Source organism: Cynara cardunculus (assembly GCF_001531365.2).
Source record: "Cynara cardunculus var. scolymus isolate 2C chromosome LG 5, CcrdV1, whole genome shotgun sequence".
Classification (NCBI taxonomy): Eukaryota; Viridiplantae; Streptophyta; class Magnoliopsida; order Asterales; family Asteraceae; genus Cynara; species Cynara cardunculus.
This window is the reverse complement of record NC_037532.1, coordinates 23,738,954-23,763,812: the sequence shown is the minus strand read 5'-3', so window position 1 is coordinate 23,763,812 and position 24,859 is coordinate 23,738,954. Positions and strand designations below refer to the sequence as shown.

General features: G+C 32.4%; 1 protein-coding gene across 1 annotated transcript; it reads right to left on the bottom strand.

Annotated features, from left to right (window-relative positions):
* Nucleotides 1-402: 402 nt before the first annotated feature.
* Nucleotides 403-16,088, bottom strand: LOC112512754 (potassium channel SKOR-like). Its single transcript, XM_025118876.1, has 13 exons — nucleotides 15,563-16,088; nucleotides 7,639-7,863; nucleotides 7,475-7,538; nucleotides 6,868-7,207; nucleotides 5,810-6,105; nucleotides 5,539-5,619; nucleotides 4,332-4,430; nucleotides 3,612-3,833; nucleotides 3,305-3,493; nucleotides 2,304-2,379; nucleotides 1,923-2,217; nucleotides 949-1,070; nucleotides 403-713 (listed from the first exon to the last, which is right to left on the bottom strand). The coding sequence occupies exons 1-13, from the start codon at nucleotides 15,844-15,846 to the stop codon at nucleotides 469-471; spliced, it is 2,538 nt and encodes an 845-aa protein (XP_024974644.1). The 5' UTR covers nucleotides 15,847-16,088; the 3' UTR covers nucleotides 403-468.
* Nucleotides 16,089-24,859: the final 8,771 nt, after the last annotated feature.

Below are 24,859 nucleotides of genomic sequence, written 5' to 3'. Positions count from 1 at the left end.
ATGGGGTTTGCGCATGCTTAAATTCTCAGACCCTACCTCCACGTGGGATATACTGAGTTTGTTTGTTTTTAGTTGCAAATGGTGAGTACTGTTTTACGATAACATAGATATCATGAGTCCAAAATCTAGTGAATTAACCATCAATGCACGGCTAATGTTCTTTCTAGATAAGTGACCAACACAGTTGGATTTAAAGCTTAAAAAGGTGAATTCATACCAGGAAGTAGGTGTGTAAGTTTATGCACAAAGTGCGGATATTTACGACAATGATCATCAGAAACAATTTTATAAGATTTTGAAGCATTCTTCTGTAAGACAGAAACGTCCTTAAATCTGTTAGAAGGTCATGCATTTAATAAAAATATGTCAGATCCAAAAATAACCATTGTAGGAAGAAGCTTGGGACAAAGTTTATTTATATTGCAATAATCGTGTGACAATGTTACAGAAATTGATATTACACAACACTCATTCTTCCGTGATTAAGTACAGCTTTTGGTCATCTATAATCATATCAACATCAAGAATTTTACCTGCATCTTCGGTTACTATACAAGAATCAGGGTGAAGCTGCAACTTCAACTGCTCTGCTGCCATTTTTATGAGTTTCTCAATGGTGCGTGGAATCCATACAACTACTCCAAACCTGCTCTTTTCCTTTGTTTCCCATGGGTGAAATGGATATATTGTACATTTCCTCGGATGCATTTTGTCTGTCATCAAATACCCATATGTTTTTTTTTGTCATAGAGATAAAAGTCAAATATTCCATCTACACACCAACTTTCAAAAGCGTCAGTTGGTTGAATCACAATTTTCTTTTAAATCCTTGGCCTTCTGACATGTTTTAGAATGCCACTTCCATACACAAGAATGCCACTAAACTTGTCAGAAGGTTATGTTAATAAAATTCTTATTTAAGGTTATTGAGCAAAAATTAAGATGAACCTGTTATTTCTTGAGAGCCTTGGGGGAGTTCCGACAACTGAACAGATTTTGCTTCTTCTAGTAGTTTGATCAGCAATTTGTTTCCGGACATTCTCCCCTCATCAAGTGGAGTATTACCCCATCTGCATATTCAAAGCATATAATGTTTTAGTTTCAAGAAAATACAGAATAATCTGGCACAGATGAGATGGATATTGATGTGCCCAACATATTTGCCTTCAATTTGATGGGAACACTCCAAATTTCTGATCATAGTCAAGGCTTCTCAGACTACAATCTATGAGTCATGTATTGTCGGAAACGGTAAATATACGAACACCCACTTCATATCATCAAACAAATTCTCTATAATTTCTTTAAAATATAGAAACAGAAGTTAAAATCTTCAAAAAAGATACATTCAGCTCCAAAAGTTTGTCTATTTCGGAGATTTCAACATTAATTATATTATTAAAATATTCAACATTAATTATATTATTAAAATATTCATATATTAAATATCCCAACAAATTTCAAATATAAAAATCACTTCCCTCTCTTGAGCATTAAATTTTTACGGAGAGCTCCAAATTTAGAGAAATCTCTCTATTTTGGAGAAGGTTTAATGAATATGAGTTTGATGGTAGATTAAATAGATGCCATAGCTTTATCAAATATAAAACTTATAAGCACCCACTGGTAACTTTATTAGCCCACCCCATCCCACAAGCTAACAGTAAGTGTATGCCATAGAAAAGTGTCATTTTCTTATTTCAGAATCATTAGCACTTGAGGAAACAGTCATTCTTTCAGGGCATTGATGTGTAACATGCTTCAAGTTTGTTTCATTTTGACAATGGAAAACTGACACCTCACCCCTCTATTGGCATATGGTGGCTTTTTGTTTCTATCTTTTCTGATTTAACTTCTATACATTACTATGCCATGTTCAAAGTCTAACCAATAGAAATCTAAAGAGGCGATCAATGTTGTACCTGTCCTTTGATAGAACACTAGCTCCAGCTTCCACCAGCATCTTAACTATTATATAAGATCCTTGTGACGCAGCTACATGAAGTGGAGTTCGGAAGTCAAAGTCTTTTGAGTTTGGATCAATGCCATTGCATAAAATCCTTCTGATATAATCAATATCCCCTTTTGCCACGGTTGAACACAAGAAACAACCGGCATCATCTATCTTCAATGAGGCACCTTCTTTGACTAGTAAGGAAGCCACCTTATCATGTCCACTCTTGATGGCTTCTAATAAGGGTGTGTTTCCAAAATTATCTACCAGCAAGATTAAACCACTCTGATCAGTTAAAATGTTGCATAAAACTCAAACACCAGAAGATAATTTAAGGAAGGAAATTTACCTAAAACATTAAGTTCAACACCTTCTTGAATAAGGAAAAGAGTGATATCTTCATATCCTTTTGATGCAGCAAGATGCTGTACACATCAAGAACTTGTTAGAAGCAGCGGTTTTCATTTTCAACTCTATATAATAAATCAGTGATTAAAGGATAAAATGGCATGTTGGGTTTAGCATAAGGTGAATGAAAGGATATCCTGATAGGGAAACTTGCATATGTGAAGTCGTTCGTAAACCAAGATGGATAAATAGAGAAAAAAGCATAAAGAGGACAAGAAATCCATAGCAGATCTAGTTATAGTCAAACTAATTAAGGGCAAGAGTAGATCACTTCTGTGGAGGTGTGAGGCAGCCAATATCTGTAAATGGCTGGTGGTGTTCAGAATTACATTCAGATATTGACATCTGTTGCAGCTTACATATTATACTGATAATTGTTGTGATTTATCTGGTTTGTGTTATCAAAAGAATCTGTAACAGGAAAATTCTTTTCATCCACATATTGACATATATCATTCCTAATCTTAGGAAATATGTGTATCAAGTGGGAACCCGAAAGGATATTTCAAAGCAGAATTGATTTGATATCTCTCTCTTCTTTTTACATGAATGGTAATAACTAGATTCAACATTCCTTATTTGTAAAGAAACCTCCGACCTTGCACGTTGAGAGTCATAGAGTTGCATCATCGTGCACAAACCTGGTAAGGACAACAAGTGCAGACAGGAAGATTTAAAACTATTACCTTTTAAATCAAAGATTTTGTCTAGAAGCTTAAGCTTTCAGATACATAGGGGTCATTGGTAATTTCCGGTCTAAAATTTCAAAATTTTCTTCTGCATTTAGAATTATGCATATGGTTTATTGATTGTATTGCTATCAGATAAATGTAGCTCAATGGACAATATAATAACCTTTGTTGTGAACACGAGATCTGAACCACAACACAGCAGGTTCTATGACATATATGATGCAGAAGGTTGCATTAAAAAGGTACATACCAATGGTGTCCTTCCATCATAATCTTTCTTGTTTGGGTCAGCTCCAGCTCGAATTAAGCTTTTAAGTTGATACAGATCACCATAATGAGCCGAACTGTTGACCCTCAGCGCAAGCTCTGCCTCTTGTTTTCCAATATGCAATATAATATCCGTCTCTAATTGCTTCATGCGATCATCAGTTGCCTTAAACTGCCAGCATATAATATCTTAGAAGGTGAATATCGGCTCTTCAACTTTTGAATCTTAATTTGGAAGAGTTCCTTTAAGTTTTAAATTTTAAATGAATCATATAAATAAATTTTATTACCTCTATTAGATTGTTCAGAATTTTTCGCCCATCATGAAAATATATCTCAAGGATATTAGAGAAAGATTGTTTGTCAAGCCGAAGAAGCCTACAAAGCTCACAAACTCGAACTGTATAAGGTTGGGGAATGTTACACAGAATAGAAACTTCTCCAAATGAGCTGTGAGGTTTTAGAATGGATACAGTCTCTTCAGATCCATCTTCACCTATACCAATTTCCTCCTGTACCCAAATTGATTTAATCAATCTTATAAAACCGAGTGCCAGATGATATCACAGCATAATCTAATGTCTACTGGAATAATGATGAAGATAAAGAAACAAGCAAAACTGGATGATGCATGGTCTCTATGCCATTTATTGGAGAAAGTTTTTTCGTCCTGTATGTATAACCAGCTCTAAGACAGTTTTCTCTTATATGGGTTGGGGAGAGCAGACTTTAGCATTCAAGCCTGAAAGCAAGTGGCAGGCTTGAAGAGCCCATATTATGCCTGTTAAACTTCTTAAGTTTATGAATACATGCATAGATATAGAATTGTATTTGCCGTATGGCTGCAGTTAATCTTTTATGCCAGATGGATGATCCTTTCAGGTGCATCAGACCAGTATTAATGTCCATACAATCTTATTTAACATACAATCGAATACGAATAAAGTAAATGCAGCCAAAAAAAGACTTGAATACAAAACAAAAAGACCATTACGGGAAGGAAGTTATACCAGCTCACCATGGCAGATGAAGTAAATTTGCTCAACCGCGTTGCCTTGTTCCATAATTACTTCCCCTGGGAGGAAAAACTCCTCGTGCACTTTAGTTACCTGGAAGAAGATCAGTTTATTGAGATATTACTAGATCAACTTCTAAAATCTCAGAATCATTTAAGTCACACAAGGTCCATCTCATCTAAACAAGGCGAACTCTTTTAAGGGTTAATACTTCAGAAGATCAGCCAAAAAAAGGTGAAATGTACATGATCATAGGATTCAAACTTGACAATGTCTTCAATAATCAGTGCCAATTCGTATATAGCTTTAGCATACGGATACTCTATATGATAAATGCCAAACTGATCAACTTCAAATTTATCTTCTAAATACAGAGACAGTGGATACCATATCTGGATGTTAATTCCACCGTATCTCCCTAATTGCATAAATATATATTGTGTATCTTCTATAGTATAGTTAAGATTTACACCACGGTTTAGTCAATACCCATCGTAGGGTTTGATTTTCAATTATTTGTTGCTGAACTCCACATGGTATCAATATATCACACAGAAAGTACACTTTTGATATTTTAGCGATAACCCACGTAGGCCTATTGATGCACCTCTAAATGCAAATGCAAAGAGGTACACTAAGGTGGCCAGGAAAAAAAAGGAATTACGGGTATGTTGATTTACTTAGCTTGTGTACCTGGTTGAACATCATCTATTTTCTGAGTCCCGTATGTCAATTTATGCATGTCCAACGCTCATCTCACTTAGCTACTTGATTTAGTGGTATATGAGAAGTGCTGTATTGAAAACGAATATTATTTTCTTTGCATGGACTGATGGACATCTAGCCATAAATATTATACAAATCAGATGAAAAGGTTGTAATTGCTATGGACACATTTGGAAAGGATGGATGCAAGCAGGAGATCATAAGGACCTTATAAATATAGCTACATAACATTCTTTATTTTGGTGTTTTCCCTTTTGAAGTTTGAACTTCATTCCATAAGTAACCTTTAACAAGCAGAAGAGAACAAAGACGATACTGAAGAAGCAGTAGTTTATAACTTTTCGTGCTTTCCTTTAAATAACTATCGTAAGTTCTGAGATAATCTATCATGGTGCTTTTACGATGGAGAACGTTGTGATTCTGCATGATATCTGGCCATTCCCTACTTCCAAAAGCAACATTGAAAATGACTTACAATTTGATTGATGAATTCCAAGGAGCATCCCTTGAAAAGAGGAACATTTCCAATATATGACTTATAGAGAGTTTGAGATATCTGCAAGGAATGACAACATCATTTGATATCACTACAGATAGAAGATAAGATTAAATGACTAATATAACATAATAATCCAAACAATGTGTATGCTAGAACTTAAACAGGAAAGAGCTAAATACTTGGTGGAAAAGGTGCTGATATTATATGAACATAACTGAGCTCATCAGATGTTTCTTTTTGTTTTTACCTTGGCACGTATAGAAATTGGAAGGTCGTGAAGAATAGCAGAATCAGTGTAGCTGCTCTCATACTGTAATCGCAGGTGACCTTTGATCTGATTGCGTATGTCTCTTCCAAGTCTATTTCTGTTCATATATTTAAGGAGATCTGTCATTCTGTCCCTATATCTTTCTGTTTTTGATCCTTTCACAATTAAGGCTGTCATGTTACCAATCAAATAAGCACCAAGAATCATGTCAAATGAGACATAGACCATTACGAATATCATCTCTCTCAAATTGACTGCATGGATATCCCCATAACCTGTAGAAATAAGTCCACAAACATTCAGCTAATCAGAATATGTCAATCAACCAAAACTTTTATGAGCAGTGACATGCAGCAATAAGTTTCTACTAGTGATGTTCTATTGAGGAGTAGCAATCTTGATCACAATCTACAATGGCATCTATTGTTAATTTTCTTGTTCTTTGTTCAGTCTTGGCCTTGAAGCTTTCTCTTTCCCGTTTTGGGTATCTGTTTTGAAGACTAATCTGTCTTCCAACTTGAGGAGTGAGTTTTGGTTTTATCAATCCTATTCCCGTTACAAGCTTAGGATTAATTTCCTATTATGCTCGATTCACTTTGGTGCTCTGGATGAAAGACATTTGAAAGCCTTTTTAAATGTAATGATATGAATTTTACGTTGCTGTGACATGCAAGGTCTGCGTCCAGTCTATCCCTTTTTTTAACTTTTAAGTTGAACCATAAGTTATGCCATAACATAAAGATCACACCCAATTTGAGAGGAAACCCCACAGAAACAAAGGGAAATTATCGTTGAAGTTCTAATGGTTCACGCAAGACCGCTGACTAATAAGCAACTGATGAACCTGAATAAAACTTGATAGGTTCCTGAAAGTGAATGATAAATGAAAGCATGTGGTAATTTACACCATCATTAGCAATTTATTACTCAACTTCCAATTTTAGTGTAATCTTGTAAAAACAAAAACATAAATGGTTTCCATAATTCCATTGCTTTATGTAAACCAGAATGCTTTCAATTTATATTGATGAACTTACCCACTGTAGCCATAGTAATGATAGCAAAATATAAGGATGTTGTATAGCGCTTCCAAATATCAATTTCTCTGAAGCTTGAGTAACTATAATCACCCAGTTTAAGACTCCCAATCCAGGTGTATCCTTCTTCAACTGCTGGCAGAGTTGTAGCCAAATAATAGAATATGCATGCTGCCGTATGTGTGCAATAGAGTTCAACAGCAATAAGTTTTATGATCCTTGAGAACAGATAGTTAACCCGTATGTCCTTCTCCAGCCTTGAAAAAAATTCTAGAACTTTGCGTACTCGAACCAACCTAATTAGCAAAAGGTACCTCACTTCTTCTTTTCTTCCAGAAGCCTGATTGACAGAGTTTCCTCTCAGTTGTAATATATATAGTCACTTCATATCATACCTAAGAAAAACTTGTTCAATAAATTTAGTATTATGGTTCCATCATTGTGATGGCATGCTCAATTTGAAGTTTGAACAACATACAGGCAATATTCATCAGATGCTATGAGCATTATTAACTGTAGGGGTGCAACTTATTTAAGTCATGAGTGAGTTGAAACAAGAAAGCTATCAAGCTATGAACTTTTTGTACGTATGAGTTATCGAGCATACCCTGTAGATGTTATCCCAAGGCATACAGGCAAGTATATCAAACACAAAATGAGATCTGAGGTACCTGCAATAGCAAGAAATTTTATTGTAACGACTAAACACTACATGGTACCGTAGCAGACAGTTTTAAAAAGAATATTCATTTAGATAGAAAATAAACTAACCGAACAGCAATCAGATTGCCACTAGAAATCATTTTGTAGGTCTGACTGTCTCTGTAGGCTACAAAGAATTGTAGAACAACGTCGACCAGGAAAGCTACCTGACCAGCTATGTCCAAGAAAAAGAGGTTTTCAGGTAATCCCCTGAAGAAACCGAATTCCATAGGTGTGAAGAAAGAAGAGTACACTGCCCATATTAATATGAATTTCTCCCAAGCTCGGTACCAACTGCATTGGAAAGTTCTCATGCATGTTAGCCAAAAAAACAATATACAACTATGAGAAAAAGATTCTGATTTTAGTTTAGATTTAATACTTTAAAGTGGGTTCTCTAATTTCATGTCCTGGCAGCAGCATTAGTTCAAGCAAAGATCGAGATAGAAGTGAAAGTGTTGTGTTTCTCAGCTGTTATCTGCTATTTTTTGGTTGGCAGGTGTGTTTCTCAGCTGTTTCTCTGCTATTTCTAGTTGGTAGCTGTCGTAGACAGTGGTAATAAGATTTAAACAATTGTCTTTGACATGATACAGTGACTTGATCAGAATTTAATTAATTTACTGAGAATAATAGGATGTTTTTCACTTTTGCGTATCAAGTGAGTGACGGTGTGAGAGAGCTCCCTTCAGCTGATTTAAGCAAATTGGGTTGGTTGTGTCATGAGAACAGTACAAGCACACAACCATTGTATCTACTATTTTCTTCTATTCCAGCAACTTCTTAACTTAATTACAATCTTATAGTTATAATACTGCAGTTTTCTATACACGTCGCTTTTTTTATTTATTTATACAACTTCAGCTTACCAAAGAAAAAGCAAGGGGTCACAATATAAGAGTCTGATTACAGAAGAAATAGAATATGCAAGCAACCTAGTGAAGAAGCGGCTGCTCGTGGATGATTGAGGCGTTTTTGTTCATTTTGGTGGTATAATTGAGGCGTTTTTGTTCATTTTTCCCAACACCAAGATAAATATGGTTTCTAACAGAGCTCCAATCAAAGACGTCGAGATGCAAATGCATTGTTCATGAACAGTTAATACTTCCGATACAACTCATATTTTCAAGAACTAAATAGATTATGAGCAATTGCAATAAAAAATTGATAAATAAATAAATAATCAAATATATATTAATATAGTGTTTAATAAAATAGATCAAGTTATATTAATCTTTTCATCTTTATTTATTCTCGTTACTAGTAAATAAAACCAACTATTATATTTTTATTTCGCACCATATCTATACTATATTATAAAACATTTAATAAAAACTCTTAAAAAGCTATTTTTTATACATGAAGTACTGTATACTGATGCATATTACTTAAAATTCAGGATTACAAGTAAATTATACATAAGTACAACTTATTAAAGCTCTATGTTTGAATTCGTGTAACTAACTTCGGATAAATATAATCAAATAGATGATAAACATCTCATTTTAAAATATAAAAAATCTAAAATATAATTAGGATAATTATCGATCTCTAACAAAATAATTAATTATTATCTTTTAAGAAAATTATATTATTAAACTAAATATAAATTACTTCGTTATTAAACGTAAACTAAAATATAATAAAAAAATTGAATTAAAAAATTACACAAATATGAATTTTTAATAGTTAATTTGATACTAATATCGATATATTTTTGTTAAATTTTTATGATATATTTAAATTTATATTTTATTCAAAAATAAAAACATCATCTTTTTTTCAATATAACATAAAACCATACTATAACATCGACTGAGATAATAATAAAATGAAATATTAAAATCAAAATATATCTTATTGCATTGTACGAATACCCTTCTAGTATATCATATATGGGATATACAGCATAAGCATATTAAATGTTACGAAATAAGTTTTTATCCTTATATTGTAGTTCAAACTTTCATGATTTCTCATCTCAGAATATTTTATAAAAGTATTAAATTTAATTTTATATTTGTGTGTTGTCTAATAAATTGTTAAAGATGTATCTATAAATATACAATGAAACATATATTTTTATCATATATGATTTCTTACTCTTATTTAAAACTATTTATTCAAACTTATGCTCTACTTTTTCCATTTAAGAAAGAATTTCTTGACTTACTCCGTACATTTTTGTTTGGTAGAAAACGGAATCATATTTTCAATTAATTTCTCTATCCATAACAAATTGTTAGTATTCTATGCTAATTGGATTGATTAATATTTTCCAATGTTTAAACCGTACGTAGTTCAATGTTTTCAAAGAGTTTTTTACGGGATACCAATAATTTAATTGAATAATTTAAACATTTTATCACGGTTGGGATGATTAATTAATTGAATAATTTGAATATTTCATCCCAGTTGGAATATTTAACTAAGTTTTGAAAAATCTTGTCAATGTTAACAGGAGAACAGATCCTCATGGGAAACTTCATGTGACTTATAAGAAACAAAATAAAAATTATTTCATCCACATGTATAATAATTATTACTAAAAGGAATCAAATTTGGCTTAATTAGAATCCACAACATCGATCAGAATCTATTGGTTAGATTTAACGTGAATGGTCTATTTAATTATGTTATTGCATTTGATTTTTTTAATTCTAAGTTCACATAAATATATATACATAAATATATATACATATATATATATATATACATATATATATAGGGTTGGGTTCACGTGAGACCAGCCTGTTTTCGTGAGACCCGTGAGACCACATTTTTACACGTAACCTTCACAGCAAAAACACTGTGAAGGTTTAAAAAAAGTCGAACCTTCACAGCAAAAACACTGTGAATGTTTTAAAAAGTCACCTTCACAGCATTTTGCTGTGAAGTTTCAAGTGTAAAATGTTGGTCTCACGGGTCTCACGAAAACAGGCTGGTCTCACATGATCCCAAGTCTATATATATATACATATATATATACATATATATATATACATATATATATATAGGGGCCTAATCAAATGAGAACTGATTAGTTTGTGGTAACTGTGAGAACCAATGTGAACCAATCATTTAAATAATTAATGTTATATCCTAAAATAACATAAAGGGTAAATTGGTAATGTTTACCCTAACCCTCTTGTTCTTCCTACTTTCATCGACTAACCCTATTTTTCTATTGCTACTTCTTCTTCATCAAGTCGGCCGACGATTCCTTCTTTCATCGACTAACCCTATTTTTCTATTGTTGCTTCTTCTTCTCCATCAAGCCGGCCGATGATTTTCTTCATCAAGCCGGCCGACGATAACGCCGCCCTCACACTCCCGCTGGAGATTGAACAAGGTATTGCTTTCATAACTTGTCATGTTGGATCCGATTCCATCAACACTAGAAGATAGAGGACCATTCATCACAGGGGCAGATAGTTCACGAGACGCTATATTGATTTTGGCAGACCCAACAGATTCCTACTGGACAGAAACAGGTGCTTGAGCCGACTGCAACTCCTTCATGAAAGCAATCTCCGGCATCAAAGATGATTACGCCGATCCAAGTCACTAGCTTCAATATTAGGTACCGGAGGAGAGACAATATTTTAGGAACAAACAGGTGTGTTATGTCTCCCCCTGTCAAGGGTATGTCTCCTATTGTCAAGGTGTATCACAATGTAACATAGTGTATCACAGTGTATTACAATATTCAGTTTCATTATTTTTCAAGGGTATGTCTCCTATACACTATCAAGGGTATTGTCAAGGGTATGTCTCCTATTGTCAAGGGTATGTCTCCTATACACTATCACAATGTAACATAGTGTATCACAATGGTATCACAGTATATCACAATGAGTATCACATTGTGTATCTTTGTGATTAATTGGTACCTACCGGAATAATGTTGGACGGAGGACGGAGGACGGAGGCCTGAGATTGGAGGTCGGAGAGAGGAGAGATGAGTTTTTTAAAAATACCTAAAATGCCCTCTAATTATAATTTTAACTTAAAATACCATAATTACTAATTTCCTTATTTATCCGTTGATTTGTGGCTCACATTGGTTCTCACAGTTACCACAAACTAATCAGTTCTCCCTTGAATGGACCCCTATATATATATACATATATATATATATATATATATATATATAGGGTTGGGTTCACATGAGACCAAGTTGTTTTCGTGAAACCCGTGATACCACTTTCTTACACTTAAAACTTCACAGCAAAACGTTTTGAAGGTAAAAAAAAATTGGAACTTTCACAACAAAAACACTGTGAATGTTACCTTCAAAATGTTTTTACTATAAAGTTTCAAGTATAAAAAAATGGTCTTACGAATCTTACGAAAACAGATTGGTCTCACATGATCTCAAGTATGTTTGTATATATATATATATATATATATATATTATATATTACATACAATTAATATACACTCATTTAAAATATATGATAATAAATTATAAAATACGATCATATTTTCTATCTATTTATATCAATGTCACATATCACTAAATTGATAAATATTTTGATCAACCTTTTATTAAAATAAACACAGGTCACCAAATATCTTATCTTCCGGTTTGACTTTGCTAACTTTTTAATTGTCGATCCTTATGAATCAAGACGAGACCAAAACATCTATAATTTAGGCTTCATAAAAACCTATTTTTTTTTATTTTTTTCGCATTATTTCTAACTTATTTAATTTAGTACTTATATAAAACTACGCAATTGTAGTGTTATAAAATATTTTTTTCAAGAGAGATTTTATAATAACTTAACTTTTGTATTTTTTTTTTCTTATCAAATAATTTCCAACTCATCAAATTAATAATTTATATAAAACTTTACATCGCTAGTTCTTATCAAATAAAAACCTATTTTGTGGCTTCATGTATAACATAAGTTAAATAAATATATACATATTAGTTATTATATTGGATATTAAAGTCAATATTATATATAAAAAAACTAACAAATTATCATTTCACACCAACTTTAAGGTAATAACCAAAATTCTTATACAAGATTAATAAGGTGAGATTCTTATAAGAACTCTTTACAATGTTAGTTATTGTAAAAAATATACACTTTTTGCTTATAATAAACTTGCATTGGAGATGCTTTAAGACCATGTCCAAACTAACTATTAAAAATGGTAGGTCAATTGAACACTAAAAAATCAACTTAAAACACACACTTAAAAACATCTTTAATATTATAATAAAAAATAATATATGTACTTATAAAAACTTAATATTATATATTATAAAATTATAAAAACTTGATATAAAATTAATATTTGATTGAAGACCAACTTTATTGAACTCCTTCAAATATAGAGGTCAATAAAGTTGACCTCTATTTTTTTAGTGTTTTACTGATGGGTTGGATATGAGAACACCTTCATTTTTATGTTTATACTGTTCTTAGTGTCAGATTGAAGATGCCCATAGAACCCTTTATGGGTCCCATATATTTTTTCAATATCAAAATTTTGATATAAATACCTCACACATACATAAAGACCTAATAAAATGTCATCTCACACAAAATTAAAGGTAAAAACAAAAGTTCTTGTAAAAAAACTTTAAAAATGTTGGCAATTAGTTATAAGAACGACAATTGTATAAGAACTTCTCCAATTGTCGTTCTTATAAGGACCTACCATTGAAGATGCTCTAAATGAGCTCGTGATAAAGCTAGAGATACATAAAAAGCCCGAAATTTAAGACCAAGCTTCAGAAAATCCGTTCCTGGCAAATCTCACCTACAAGCTTAATTGGGTCAAAGAAATTTCAAAAGCCTAAATAAGACATGATTAAGCTTGAAAAAGTCCGAAATAGTTTGGCCTTGCCCTGGCCCAGAAAAACCTCGGGCTCTATATTTTTAATGCTAAAAACGAGTTTATAGGGTTCGATTTTTGTGCATCTTTAGCTAAGGTTGTGTTTGGCAAGCTAACCGACAAAACTAATTATTGATTAATAAGCTAGTTGTTAACTTATAAGTTAGATGATAAATTAGTCATGTTTTGTAAAAATTATATGATAAACTATATAACAACATAAAATAACCTAAAAACATGTTGAAAATTTACTCATTTTAACACAAGGGCATATTTAAATAAGAATGAGAAAAAAAAATGTTGAGAATATGATAGTGACAAAAAAATCTGATGAAAAATATACACAACAATCTAAATGTCAAATCATAAGACTAAAATGCTCGTTTTTTAATAATTTATTTAGCTCTAATATTACATATATTTCAGCTATTACTGATTTGTTTTGTAGTAAAAAAACACTTATAACCATCTTCTTAATCTTCTCTTTTTTACCTTGTTGAGATATATCCTCAAAATTTTAACATTTTTTTGTCGTTCCCCTCTTTGTTGCAATATAGAGGAACATAATTGGAAATGCGTCAAAAGTGAACAAATTATTTCAAGTAATTTTCAAAAATCATAGCCAATGAGTGTTTTAGTTTCCAAAAATAAGCTAATTTATAATTATTAATATATCTTTTGAAATTAGTAATTTTAGTAATTATAAATTAAAAATTCAAATAAACGGTATTACGAGTATTCTGAAAATCTTCTGTCTATAAACAATGTGAACAACTTGTGAACACCATCAATTATATACACCGATGAGCACATAGTAAACAATGTAGTGACCACATGAATACTATAGACTTCAAACTAAAGCAAACTAAAAACTTAGTTTTAGTTGTGCACATAAGGTGAACACTACTATGAACACCGGTGAGCACATAGTGAACTAGGTTAAGGCATAGTAAATGAAGAAATTGATGTGAAAAAATCATCAAGGTTAACAAGTAGTGAACACTATTGAGAAGAGTCATTGTGATAATAAAGAAGAGACGCGTGAAATGTAGCAAAATTTAGATTTAAAATTCAAAATACTAAGGTAAACATGGCATGTTAGCTAAAATTAAGGAAATGAAGATGCATAGAATAACATGATTTGTTAAGATGTAAATTAATTAATTATTGTTTTATCCTTTTATTAATAATTAAAGGCATATTATTGGTAGACTAAATTATTTGTGTGTAATACTGTTTCTCCAAGAGAGAGAGAGAAAATCATGCAAAAAGTTAAACATTTTGTGAGATTACGTGAAGTTGCACATTTTGCAAGAAGACGAGAAATATGATTCATATGATTACACGGTTTTTGGCTATGTTTAATCGTATATGATTAAGCATCTATGCATTATCATTGTAACATGTGTTTAATCATATATGATATCACAATTCTCGTTTTCTTGTAAAATATTTAGCTTCTCGTTTAAACTTATCTATATATATATATATATATATATAGAGAGAGAGAGAGAGAGAGAGAGAGAATTTCATATACAAATATGTAACTTTTGCAAACTCTACAAACCTAATTAATCTTAGCCCTTGATATTGTTAATCTATTTTGAAATTTAAAGGTATTTATCAATTGTGGTAAGGGTATAAATTTAGGAAGATCTTTATTCAATTCATATCGTTGATTATCTAAATGAACATGTGGTTGAGATCATTTTAAAGAGTTTATAGCAATGGTTTATCTATATCTTATAAAATGTTTTATGTTTGATATGAAGTATGGCATACATAGAAGTCGTTGATAAGGAGATTGAATGCGTGGCAAATACTGGACCTAAATAGGCTATTTAAAACGTAGCCTCTTTTGTACAATGGAACACGTCAATGGCGGCTAATATATTTTACAGTGATCCTTGATGATTCATATCTATCATGTTAATTAAGTGGTGGTGTGACATAATTCTTGATATTTTCCCAAACAAAAGTTGAATAATGAGTAGATTGATAGGGACAAAAAGGACTTGCCAAACAAATGGCAAAAAGAGCCAAAACTAATCGGTATGATATAGAGAGAGAAAGTAGAATGTGTGTGTGTGTGTATATATATATATATATAAAGAGAGAGAGAGAGAGTACGGGAGGGAACCTGTTTTGAGGATGGATGAAGAGACCAGGGGAGCATCCTCTGATGCCATCGATGAATTTCTCTGTGTTGAAACCTCTACGAGTCGGATCTAGCCCTAAATCTCCTGCCAATAACGTGAACCGACTCCGACGTTTTGCTAACCTCCCGTGATCGTGATCCCGAACGTCCTCCACCACATACTCCTCCGCCACCACTTCATCCTCATCCTCATCCTCCACCGCCTTCTTCCTCTGCCTCTCCCTCTCCTCTTCTCTCTCCTCCACTGTCAACGTACCAATCCTCATGATTCTATGAATCCAATCAAATTAGCATCACCAACTGTACCAAAATGTAAGCTGCTTGATCAATGGATCAAACTTATAAATTTACATACATCGATGTTTTCATAGGTCAATGCGTATCGACTACCGACCAAATTGATTGATTGAATGATGGAGTGAGTGATCTACGTACTCACTGGGGCAGCAAATCAATGGGATTAAACTAGGGTATTAACTGTTCGAAAAGACAAAAATGTCACGAGAAAATGAGGTCTGAAATCAAGTTGAGAAAGAGATGGAAAGAGAGAGAAGAAGAATTTGTATGGAAGATGAACATGGATGTAGAAGACGACGATCCCACTATTTATTTACGCCATTCAGAATTAAAGTAATATATAAAAACTGATTAACTAAAAAACACACACTCGTACTATTAAAAAAAAAGCAAAATACATAACAATATAATATATTTTGATATTTATTTTGATTAACCTGGATATCCAACGTGAGCCGACTAATCTCAGGATCACTACCTGTTTTGCAGATAGTTCGGAGTTACAGCATTTGAACTTCCGTGGTCACAAGAGGATTTTTATTTATCCTTGGATTTGAACCTGGGACCTCCTGTTACTTTTGACTTTTGGAGCCAAGTTCAAACCAACCTAACATTATCCTTGTGGTTATATATTTTGATATTGTTATATATATAAAATAGAAATTTGTTTACATACATTGTATTTGCATTTTTTTAAGTAAATCAAATACTTCGATGTTTGAGATTTTACATCTAAGAGTACCAAAATAACAAAATTATAAAAACATGTTACATAAAATAAGAATTGGACCAATATATCCTTGTATTTTTGTACAATTTACCCCTAAAAATTGTTAATAGATGGTTAAGATATATGCAAATATTTTCTCTTATGTCAAGACATGGGTGTAAATTTATAGGCCGTTTATTAAACGTTTACCAGATAATGTTTTTCGGGTGTCATTTACCTTATTGGATGAGCATAACAAGAACCAATAATTTTACCCCGATAAGAGGCATATCTATATCTATACTAACTTATAAACCAGATTTATTAAAAGTCTTAAAAACAGTTTTTGATGCACAAAGTACTATACATTTATACACAAAGTCTTAAAAGTCTTAAAAAACAACTCATAATGCATTAAGTACTACTACTTTATGCATTCAGTCTTAAAATCTCTGAATCTACAATTAAAATAACATATAGTACAAGTTACCAATGCATATTATATATTACTTTTTTTTTCATGTTCCCAAGATACTTTTGACACCTTTCACTCGTGCATTCACCATCTCATACCTCTATATTTTCTCCTCATCCCCCAAAGTGATATTCAAATTGATATTCACAATGAGTTATTAAAAATCTCACACTCATCTCTCATTCAATTGCTCTAGAACTCTCAGTCTCGCTCTCGATCTCTCGGTCTCGCTCTCGATCTCTTGATTCCTTGCTCTTGGTGTAAATCGAATACATTTGTGGAGTCGTTTAAATATGTTGGATTTTTAAATTGTCATATAATTTTTTTTATCGATAGACTGTAATTGAAACAATAACTCTTATTTATTCAAATTGTAATAATATATAAAGACCAAGTGTAACTTATATCATCATTAAATCTTCTCTAATAAAACCAGTGAAACTTCAAAATCGTTAAATGTAATTATTGAAATTGTAACTTAGTGGTTTGTACTGCATTGATAATTATGATAAATTATATTTTATTTTTAATTAATTAATTTAATATCATAATATATTGTTTCAGTAAATACCCTCACTTTTGAAAATGTTCAAGAACTTTCAAAATTAAAAAGATTTTGAATTTTAATTTTGAAGCCAAAGTGAACTTTTTATATATTCTTTCTAAACCCATAGTGAAGAAAACAAATATCAATTAGAATTTTAACCAATGAACAAATTAATCAAAATAATATTTTACTATTAACAAATTAAATGGGTAAATTAAGAAATTGTTAACCTAACACCCAAATCTCATTAAGATATGTTAAGATACTTAGGGGCTGTTTACCTAAATACTTACTCGGTAAATGCTTACTTTCAGGAGTCAACACTATAATTTATTTTTTGGGTAAGATTGTAGTACATCAAAATGTATTCCATGCAACAATTTTCTTGGTAAGCGCTTACCCGGGTAAGAGTCGTCACCCTCACTTACCGGGTAAGAGTCGTCACCCTCACTTACCGGGTAAGACTCTTCATCCTTATCCTCGTTCTTACCGGGTAAGATTTTTGGCCCTTACCATATTCATCTGGTGAGAAAAATTACCCGGTAAGTACTTACCGGATAAACGTTTAGTAAATGGCCCCTTAGATTAGATAATGACAGGTTCATGACGATATCATCAGTCTAAACTAGATTGGATTGTCGGTCCTTTTATATACTGGATTTTTTAGAGTTGGAACGGATAAATTTGTTGAGTTATGGTTTGTTGTAAACTTGTTTTAATTAGAAATGATTAAAGACGAATTAGGAGGATGATCAATTATGATGTTCGCTTTAGGTTTATTGTGTGTCCCTAATATGATCAATCTTCCATGAAAGCTTCAAATCTTCAATGGCAGAATATGTTTTCTTGTAAGAACCCTAGAAGGAGTAGAGAGAAAAAGTCAAGGCTCAAAACTAAGTCAAACTCTTTCTTTACGTATTATGAATATTACAATGAAGTTTCCTACAAATTACAAAGACCTCACCCTATTTATAGGGTCAAACAACTAAACAAGGTCAAAGTCAAACTTCTATAAGAAAAGTCAAACACGATGACTTTTATACAATTATAGACACTATTATCTTTCAAGACGAATACAATTTTACACTGAATTTCATTCCTAACATTCTCCCCTTTGTATTCAGACTTGAAAGAAATTGCGCCCTTTGAGTCTTGTTTGAACTTTGAAACTTTAAACACACTATGTCTACTTCAAAAACAATCTTCAACATAAAACTTCAGACAATCATTAGTTGAGAAAGATCTTCTAACATTCTCCCCCTCGAATGTAGAACAACGATGATTTTCTATTTTAACGATGTAGATCAGAAACAATAACGAACTTTAGAAATGATCTTCAGAAAATTTTCTCTTCAAAGGTAGTCTTCATCAGCAAACTGTTGTAAAATGGATCTTCACATTCAATATCTCTCAGTCATTTTAGCATAGGAATAATCTTTTGTAATTATCTCCAGTCGCATTCATTTTGAGTCTTTTGCCATCTTTGAATTTACTCCCCCTTGATCTTTACATCAAATTCCCTTTATAATGATCGGAATTGGACATTTCATTCATTATTACATACTCCCCCTTATGATGAAATGAGAATCATTCCATCATAAACAAGAATGAATGAAATCCTCCGCGTAAGCCGTCAATTCAAGAAATAGTAAGTAGATCTTTTCAAATCCACTTGTTTAATCTTTTCAGATTAAGGGAATGAAAAAATAACACCCAATTTCAACGAATGAAATTGTTTTCAATCTTATAAACAGATTGACCTGTGAGTATAACAGATATACTCAGTACAACGGATGTATTGTATATATGAGACTTTTTGATGCTCATCTCACCAAGGCTTCCATTCAATCATCAATAGCTTAATTATAGCATATCTATGAATGTTTTGGCAAAATAACATATAAAATGCAAAATCTGTGTAGTGTAGAAAGATAAAGCAACGTATGTTTCTGTTTAGGCTCAAAAAGATAAACCGTGTGGACTACACAAATTTATTAGACTCAATTAGTGATCAAAAAAGACTTAAAGGATGGACATATATCCTTCTGATTCAATATCAACTTTCTCCAAATGAGAAATTGATAGATGATGAGCTGCGATCCCCAAGTGTTATTGAAACACTTATCTGTTGAGAGACAAATGAGTAGCTGGTGGGGTTGTGATAAGAATTGGCCTGGGCTTTGCCTTTTTCAATATTAGTCTTGAAAGAATTGAGAACTAATAGATAATGTGGTATGCCCGGATTTTAGTAGTTTGGTACAAGATTCTTATGTTCTTTTAATCCTGACACAACTCTCGTCAATTCTTTTAGCTCACAACAACTACCCCTCTCATTTTCATTTTAAGCTCAGCACACAAACCCTTTTGATTTAAACTCACTCAGATGTGGTTGTCCTCTTGGGTAGGTCTGTCGGTTTTGACATTCCATAGAGGTATTTCTGATAAGCACTCAGTCCCTCCTAAAATACTGTAAGATCAGTTGATCACAATGATTGATCAAAATTATTATTGCAAATAAGCATAATGATCAGATAAAAATTGATCAAAAAAATTTGGCTTTAAACACAATCAACGAAAGAATGATGCGACAAAGATCAGATTATTCGATATGCGAAAGAAATGAATGAAGATCTGTAAGAACGAGTTTACAAATTCTGATATTAAAAAAATATTGAATGTATATCAATCAACAAAAAACAATATTAGAAAACAAACTTGAATACAAACGAGCGTATTATCATCGAAAATGATTTTCGTATAACAGACGTGATAATAACAGTTTGAAGAATAATTGAAACATGTATTGGAGTTATGTACGATGAGAAATTACATAAGTAAAATCTCAGGAAATACCTGTTCAGAAACAGTACTCGTTTCCCAAAAACAACTCATTTATCAAAAACTTTATTGAAAAACTTCTAGAGACTCCCCCTAGAAAGTTGATTTCAGTAATGTTTCAGTTTAGCTCAAAAGAATAAAAGAAATGAAGAAAACATTTTAAGCACGGGTCCTAAACTGAGTGTTTAGAAACCACACTCGGTAAAGCACGGGTCCTGAACTGAAATGTTCAGAAGCCATTGTTGGACAGTGTACAACTCCCCCTGCATTAGTGTATCAAATAAATGATATTTTGATCAGCACAATTTTGATACACCTGCAAAACCAGATTAAATAGATTTTGGTACCCAAATGAATTTAGGTCCTACTTTGTTAGTTTCGGGTTGGGGTACATTGTAACTTCCAATCCATCTATTTTTATTAGATATATTCTTTTTAGTCCTATGAACAAGATGATCAGAAATAGAATATGACCCATACCAGTTATTGTGATCATACCTGTTCTTACCTTTCCAACTGTTCTGATAGCTGTTATCTCCATGCCACMTGTTGAACCTTTTCTTATTGACAAAATCATTGGTTCTGCATGTTGAGCACATAATTCTTCTCTTGCTAAGATTGATCAGATCATTAGTGGATCTCACAATGCAAGGAAGAACAGAGTTAGTAACAACAAATGCATGAGATGAAACAAAATCATATTTATTAACCCAAATGCTTTTAATCTTAGAAGATTTATTGGGTGATCTGATAACATACCCTTGATAATACTGATTAGAAGAATGATAATAGTTCTTAGAAACAGTAGATTTAGGGCTGCTTGAATAAGTGTTCGATTTGGAACATTCATATAAGCTAGTTTTACACTGTGATGAAGAACCAATTGAGCTTTGTGCATATGAAAAGTCTTTGACTTTCTGTAAAAGTTGGTCTCTTTCAGAAGTAACTAAATCAAACTTAATTTTAAGTTCAATTCTCATCTTCAGCTCAGTTTCAAGGTTTGTCTTCAGATCAGACAATTTGCTTGTAATATCCAGGAGTTTACCTTCTAACTCCTTCTGAAGCATTTCAAACTTTCTCTTATGATTTATTAACTCTCTTTTTTCTTCATCTAAGCTGCTCTTATCATTCTCCGAAGCAATGTCAAGCCACTTTTTTTTATTAGCAAGCTCCTTAGCAATAGCTGTATACTTCTTTGAAGTATTTCTTTTTTCAATAGCAAATTGCTTCTTCTCTTCGTCTAAAGTCTTTTGCTTTAGAGCAATGCTTTCAGATAACTTCTGTATTTGGCTCTGACACTCTTCTGTAATGTCTTTCTTCTCCGTATCATGCTTGGCACGTTCCAAGATGATCAGCTGCTCAAAATCAGATATTTGCTTTAACAGCATTTTTGCATTTAGCTCTAGAGAGTTTATCTTATTCTCATAAGATATGCGTTCAGCTCCAAACTTTTTCTCTGAATCACACATTCTCTTCTTTTCCTTTTCTAACTCCAGTAATTTTTGTAACTCACTCAAATCACTCTCAGATTTATCAGTTAAGTCCTCTGACTCTTTACTATTTCTCCCAAAATAATTCCTTTCAGTTTGTAGCTCTAAGAAGTTTATTGAACATGTCATTATTAGCTTTACTTCAAGTTCTCAAATCATCATCATAATCTTTCCTCACTGAACTCAAAGTTTTCTCAAGTTTATTAATCTTATTCATGAAATCATTCTCAACTTTTTCCAATGCTACTTTATGATCTTTTTGTAGATTCGCAATAAATTCCACATTATCATGATTCTCGTAAAACATGTTAAGATATTTTTCCTTATAACTCTGTAAGCTTTTGTCCAACTCTGTAATTCTCTCTTTCAACTCCTTATTCTCTTTCTGAAGAAAATCTGCCATTTTTTAAAAATCAGATTGATCAAATATAGAATCTATACAGTTCAAGAAAAAAGATTAAAGAAATACAGTCTAAAAGTATTACACAATCACTCTTAAAAAAACACACTTCACACAATTCACAAACAGATGAAAATTCAGTATGAATCAATACCAACAACTATCCATGCAAAGTTTTTAATAATGATCGTCCGAATAAGAAATACCATCCACATGCAATAATAATGACCAGACGTGGTTAGCATGCAAAAATATCAATGTCCAAACTAATTTGTTCAAAAAAACACACTATTATCCGAATACTGTCAACTATGAAGAACTTTCAATCATGCAAAGCATTTACTAATCACTCAAGAATGAAACTTAATTGCTCAATGCAATGCTTAACTCGCTCAAGACAAACTCTTAATCACACAAAACAGTCTTTAAAACACTCACCACTCACTGCTTAGCTCTCTCAAAACAAACTCTTGATAACTCAAGTTTGCTTTTTATAAGAAATAAATCGCTCAAATTGTGAGCTAAATCGCCCAACACAATGAATAAATCGTACAAGACTAACTCTAATACCGGTCAAGTTAGCTCAAATGGTGGTTTAAATCGCTCATTGGAAAATGTTAAATCGGTTACTGTATGATGATTAAACCGCTTAATTCTTTATCTAAACACCAAGCTAAATCTCTCACCAAACACCACCTAAATCGCTCAAGGTGAAGTATTAAACCGCTCACCTCACAATGTAAACCGCTCAATACTAAACTCCTAATCCGCTTAACAAACAGCCTATATCCGCTCAAGACTACTTCAAAACCACTCACTGCATGAAGAAAGCCGCTCACTGCATGGATGAAACACTAAGTATAAATCGCTTAGCTTATCAAGATAATCGCTGACTTCTATAAACTAAATCGCTCACTTGTTGAAATAAATCGCTTAACCTGTGTCCGAATCCGCTCAAACCAATCTTCCCTAGTGTCCGAATTCGCTCAAACCAAACTTCCCTAGTGACCGAATTCGCTCAAAAATCTTCCCTAGTATTCGAATTCGCTCAAGCTATGAGATAGGCTAAGTATAAATCGCTCACTGCTATGATGAAGTCCGCTCAACACACTGCATGGATGAATATTGCTCAACTCTAGTTGAAAACCGCTTACTGCAAGAAGATAATCTGCTCAATCACTAAACCTTTGACCACTGTTTCCCTATCCTATTGATTAAATCGGTTACTGCATGGTCTAAACTCACTCACTACATGGAAATCTAAACCGCTCAAGATGAATGATAAATCGCTCACCTTAAATCGCTCAAAGCAAGGAGTAAATCGCTCAACACTCACTTTAAATTGCTTAACACTGCAGGTTTAAATCTGATCAAAACTGTTTCTATCCGCTCAGCTTACCTCAGTTCACTCAAAGCATGAAGATTAAATCGGTCAAGGAAGTGAATTAATAATATTCTAACAAGATTCAATCAAAAAGGTCACTAGATTTAGATCAAACTAACTCACAAACACAAAAATTTCAAAAACTCAGACAAAAAAATAGATCAAAATCTAACTTTTTTGATGAATTTTCTTAAGAACATGAAGAACTTCAAAACAAACAAATCTCTTCAGATCTGTAAAATCGATGATCAAGTTGCAAAATCAAAAGAATAACAATTGTTCATGATGTAAAAACGTACACAACGATCATCATTTTAACAATCAAATGTCCAGAAATGAAAGATTTGAATTTTTTTTTATGAAGAACAAGTATGAACATTCAAGAACAATTATGAGCTTCAAGAACAAAAAGATGAATCTCCAAAAAAATTGTGCAACTGTAACACCACGATTACAAAACAAACACTTACCAACCTTCATTAAATAAATTTTAGTTTCAAAAACCTCAAGATACGGGATAGCGATTTACAACCCAAAATACATAATTTTAAGACTTAATAAATACATAGCTAAAAAAAACATGATCATCGGGGACATGTCTACCCGGAATATACATACTATGAACAACCCAAAAGTATAACATATACCTAAAATCAAAAGTAGGGTTTACACGTCAATCCCTAATCGATCATGCGACCTTGTTTTTGCCTTTGCCAATTTGCCCTGAAAAGTTAAAACCACTAAAAGATAAGCTATATGGCTTAGTGAATTTATGTGGAAAAATGTGGTTACAATGTGATATATAAGCGTACATACTACGAAATAAAGAAGGTGGCGAAAGAATTTTTTTTTTTTTGCATAACAACACGACAACAACTTAGTTATACCACATGATGTCCTTTACAACAACCTACTTTGAACGTGGGAATCACAAAAGAATGTTTAACATAGAAAAAGAACATCAATATAATCAACATCATAYTCGAGATCAAGCAAGGTCACATATAATTAACTTCACACACAAACATAAGACTTGGCACCAAATCCGCYCTTCTTCTTCCGGATTATGCCAAAGTCCTATACTCACCCCCTGGCTCCCACTGGGMAGTGAGTATGGCAGCCCCTCCGGTTGTCTCACC

Bases quoted from the DNA above. Each gene is read 5' to 3' on its own strand.
- LOC112512754 (XM_025118876.1), bottom strand. From the start codon at position 15,846: ATGAGGATTGGTACGTTGACAGTGGAGGAGAGAGAAGAGGAGAGGGAG. The intron at 6,106-6,867 runs GTAAGTTCATCA...TTATTTCTACAG, and splicing joins CATTACTATGGCTACAGTGG to GTTATGGGGATATCCATGCA. The intron at 2,218-2,303 runs GTAAATTTCCTT...TCTTGCTGGTAG, and splicing joins TGTTGAACTTAATGTTTTAG to ATAATTTTGGAAACACACCC.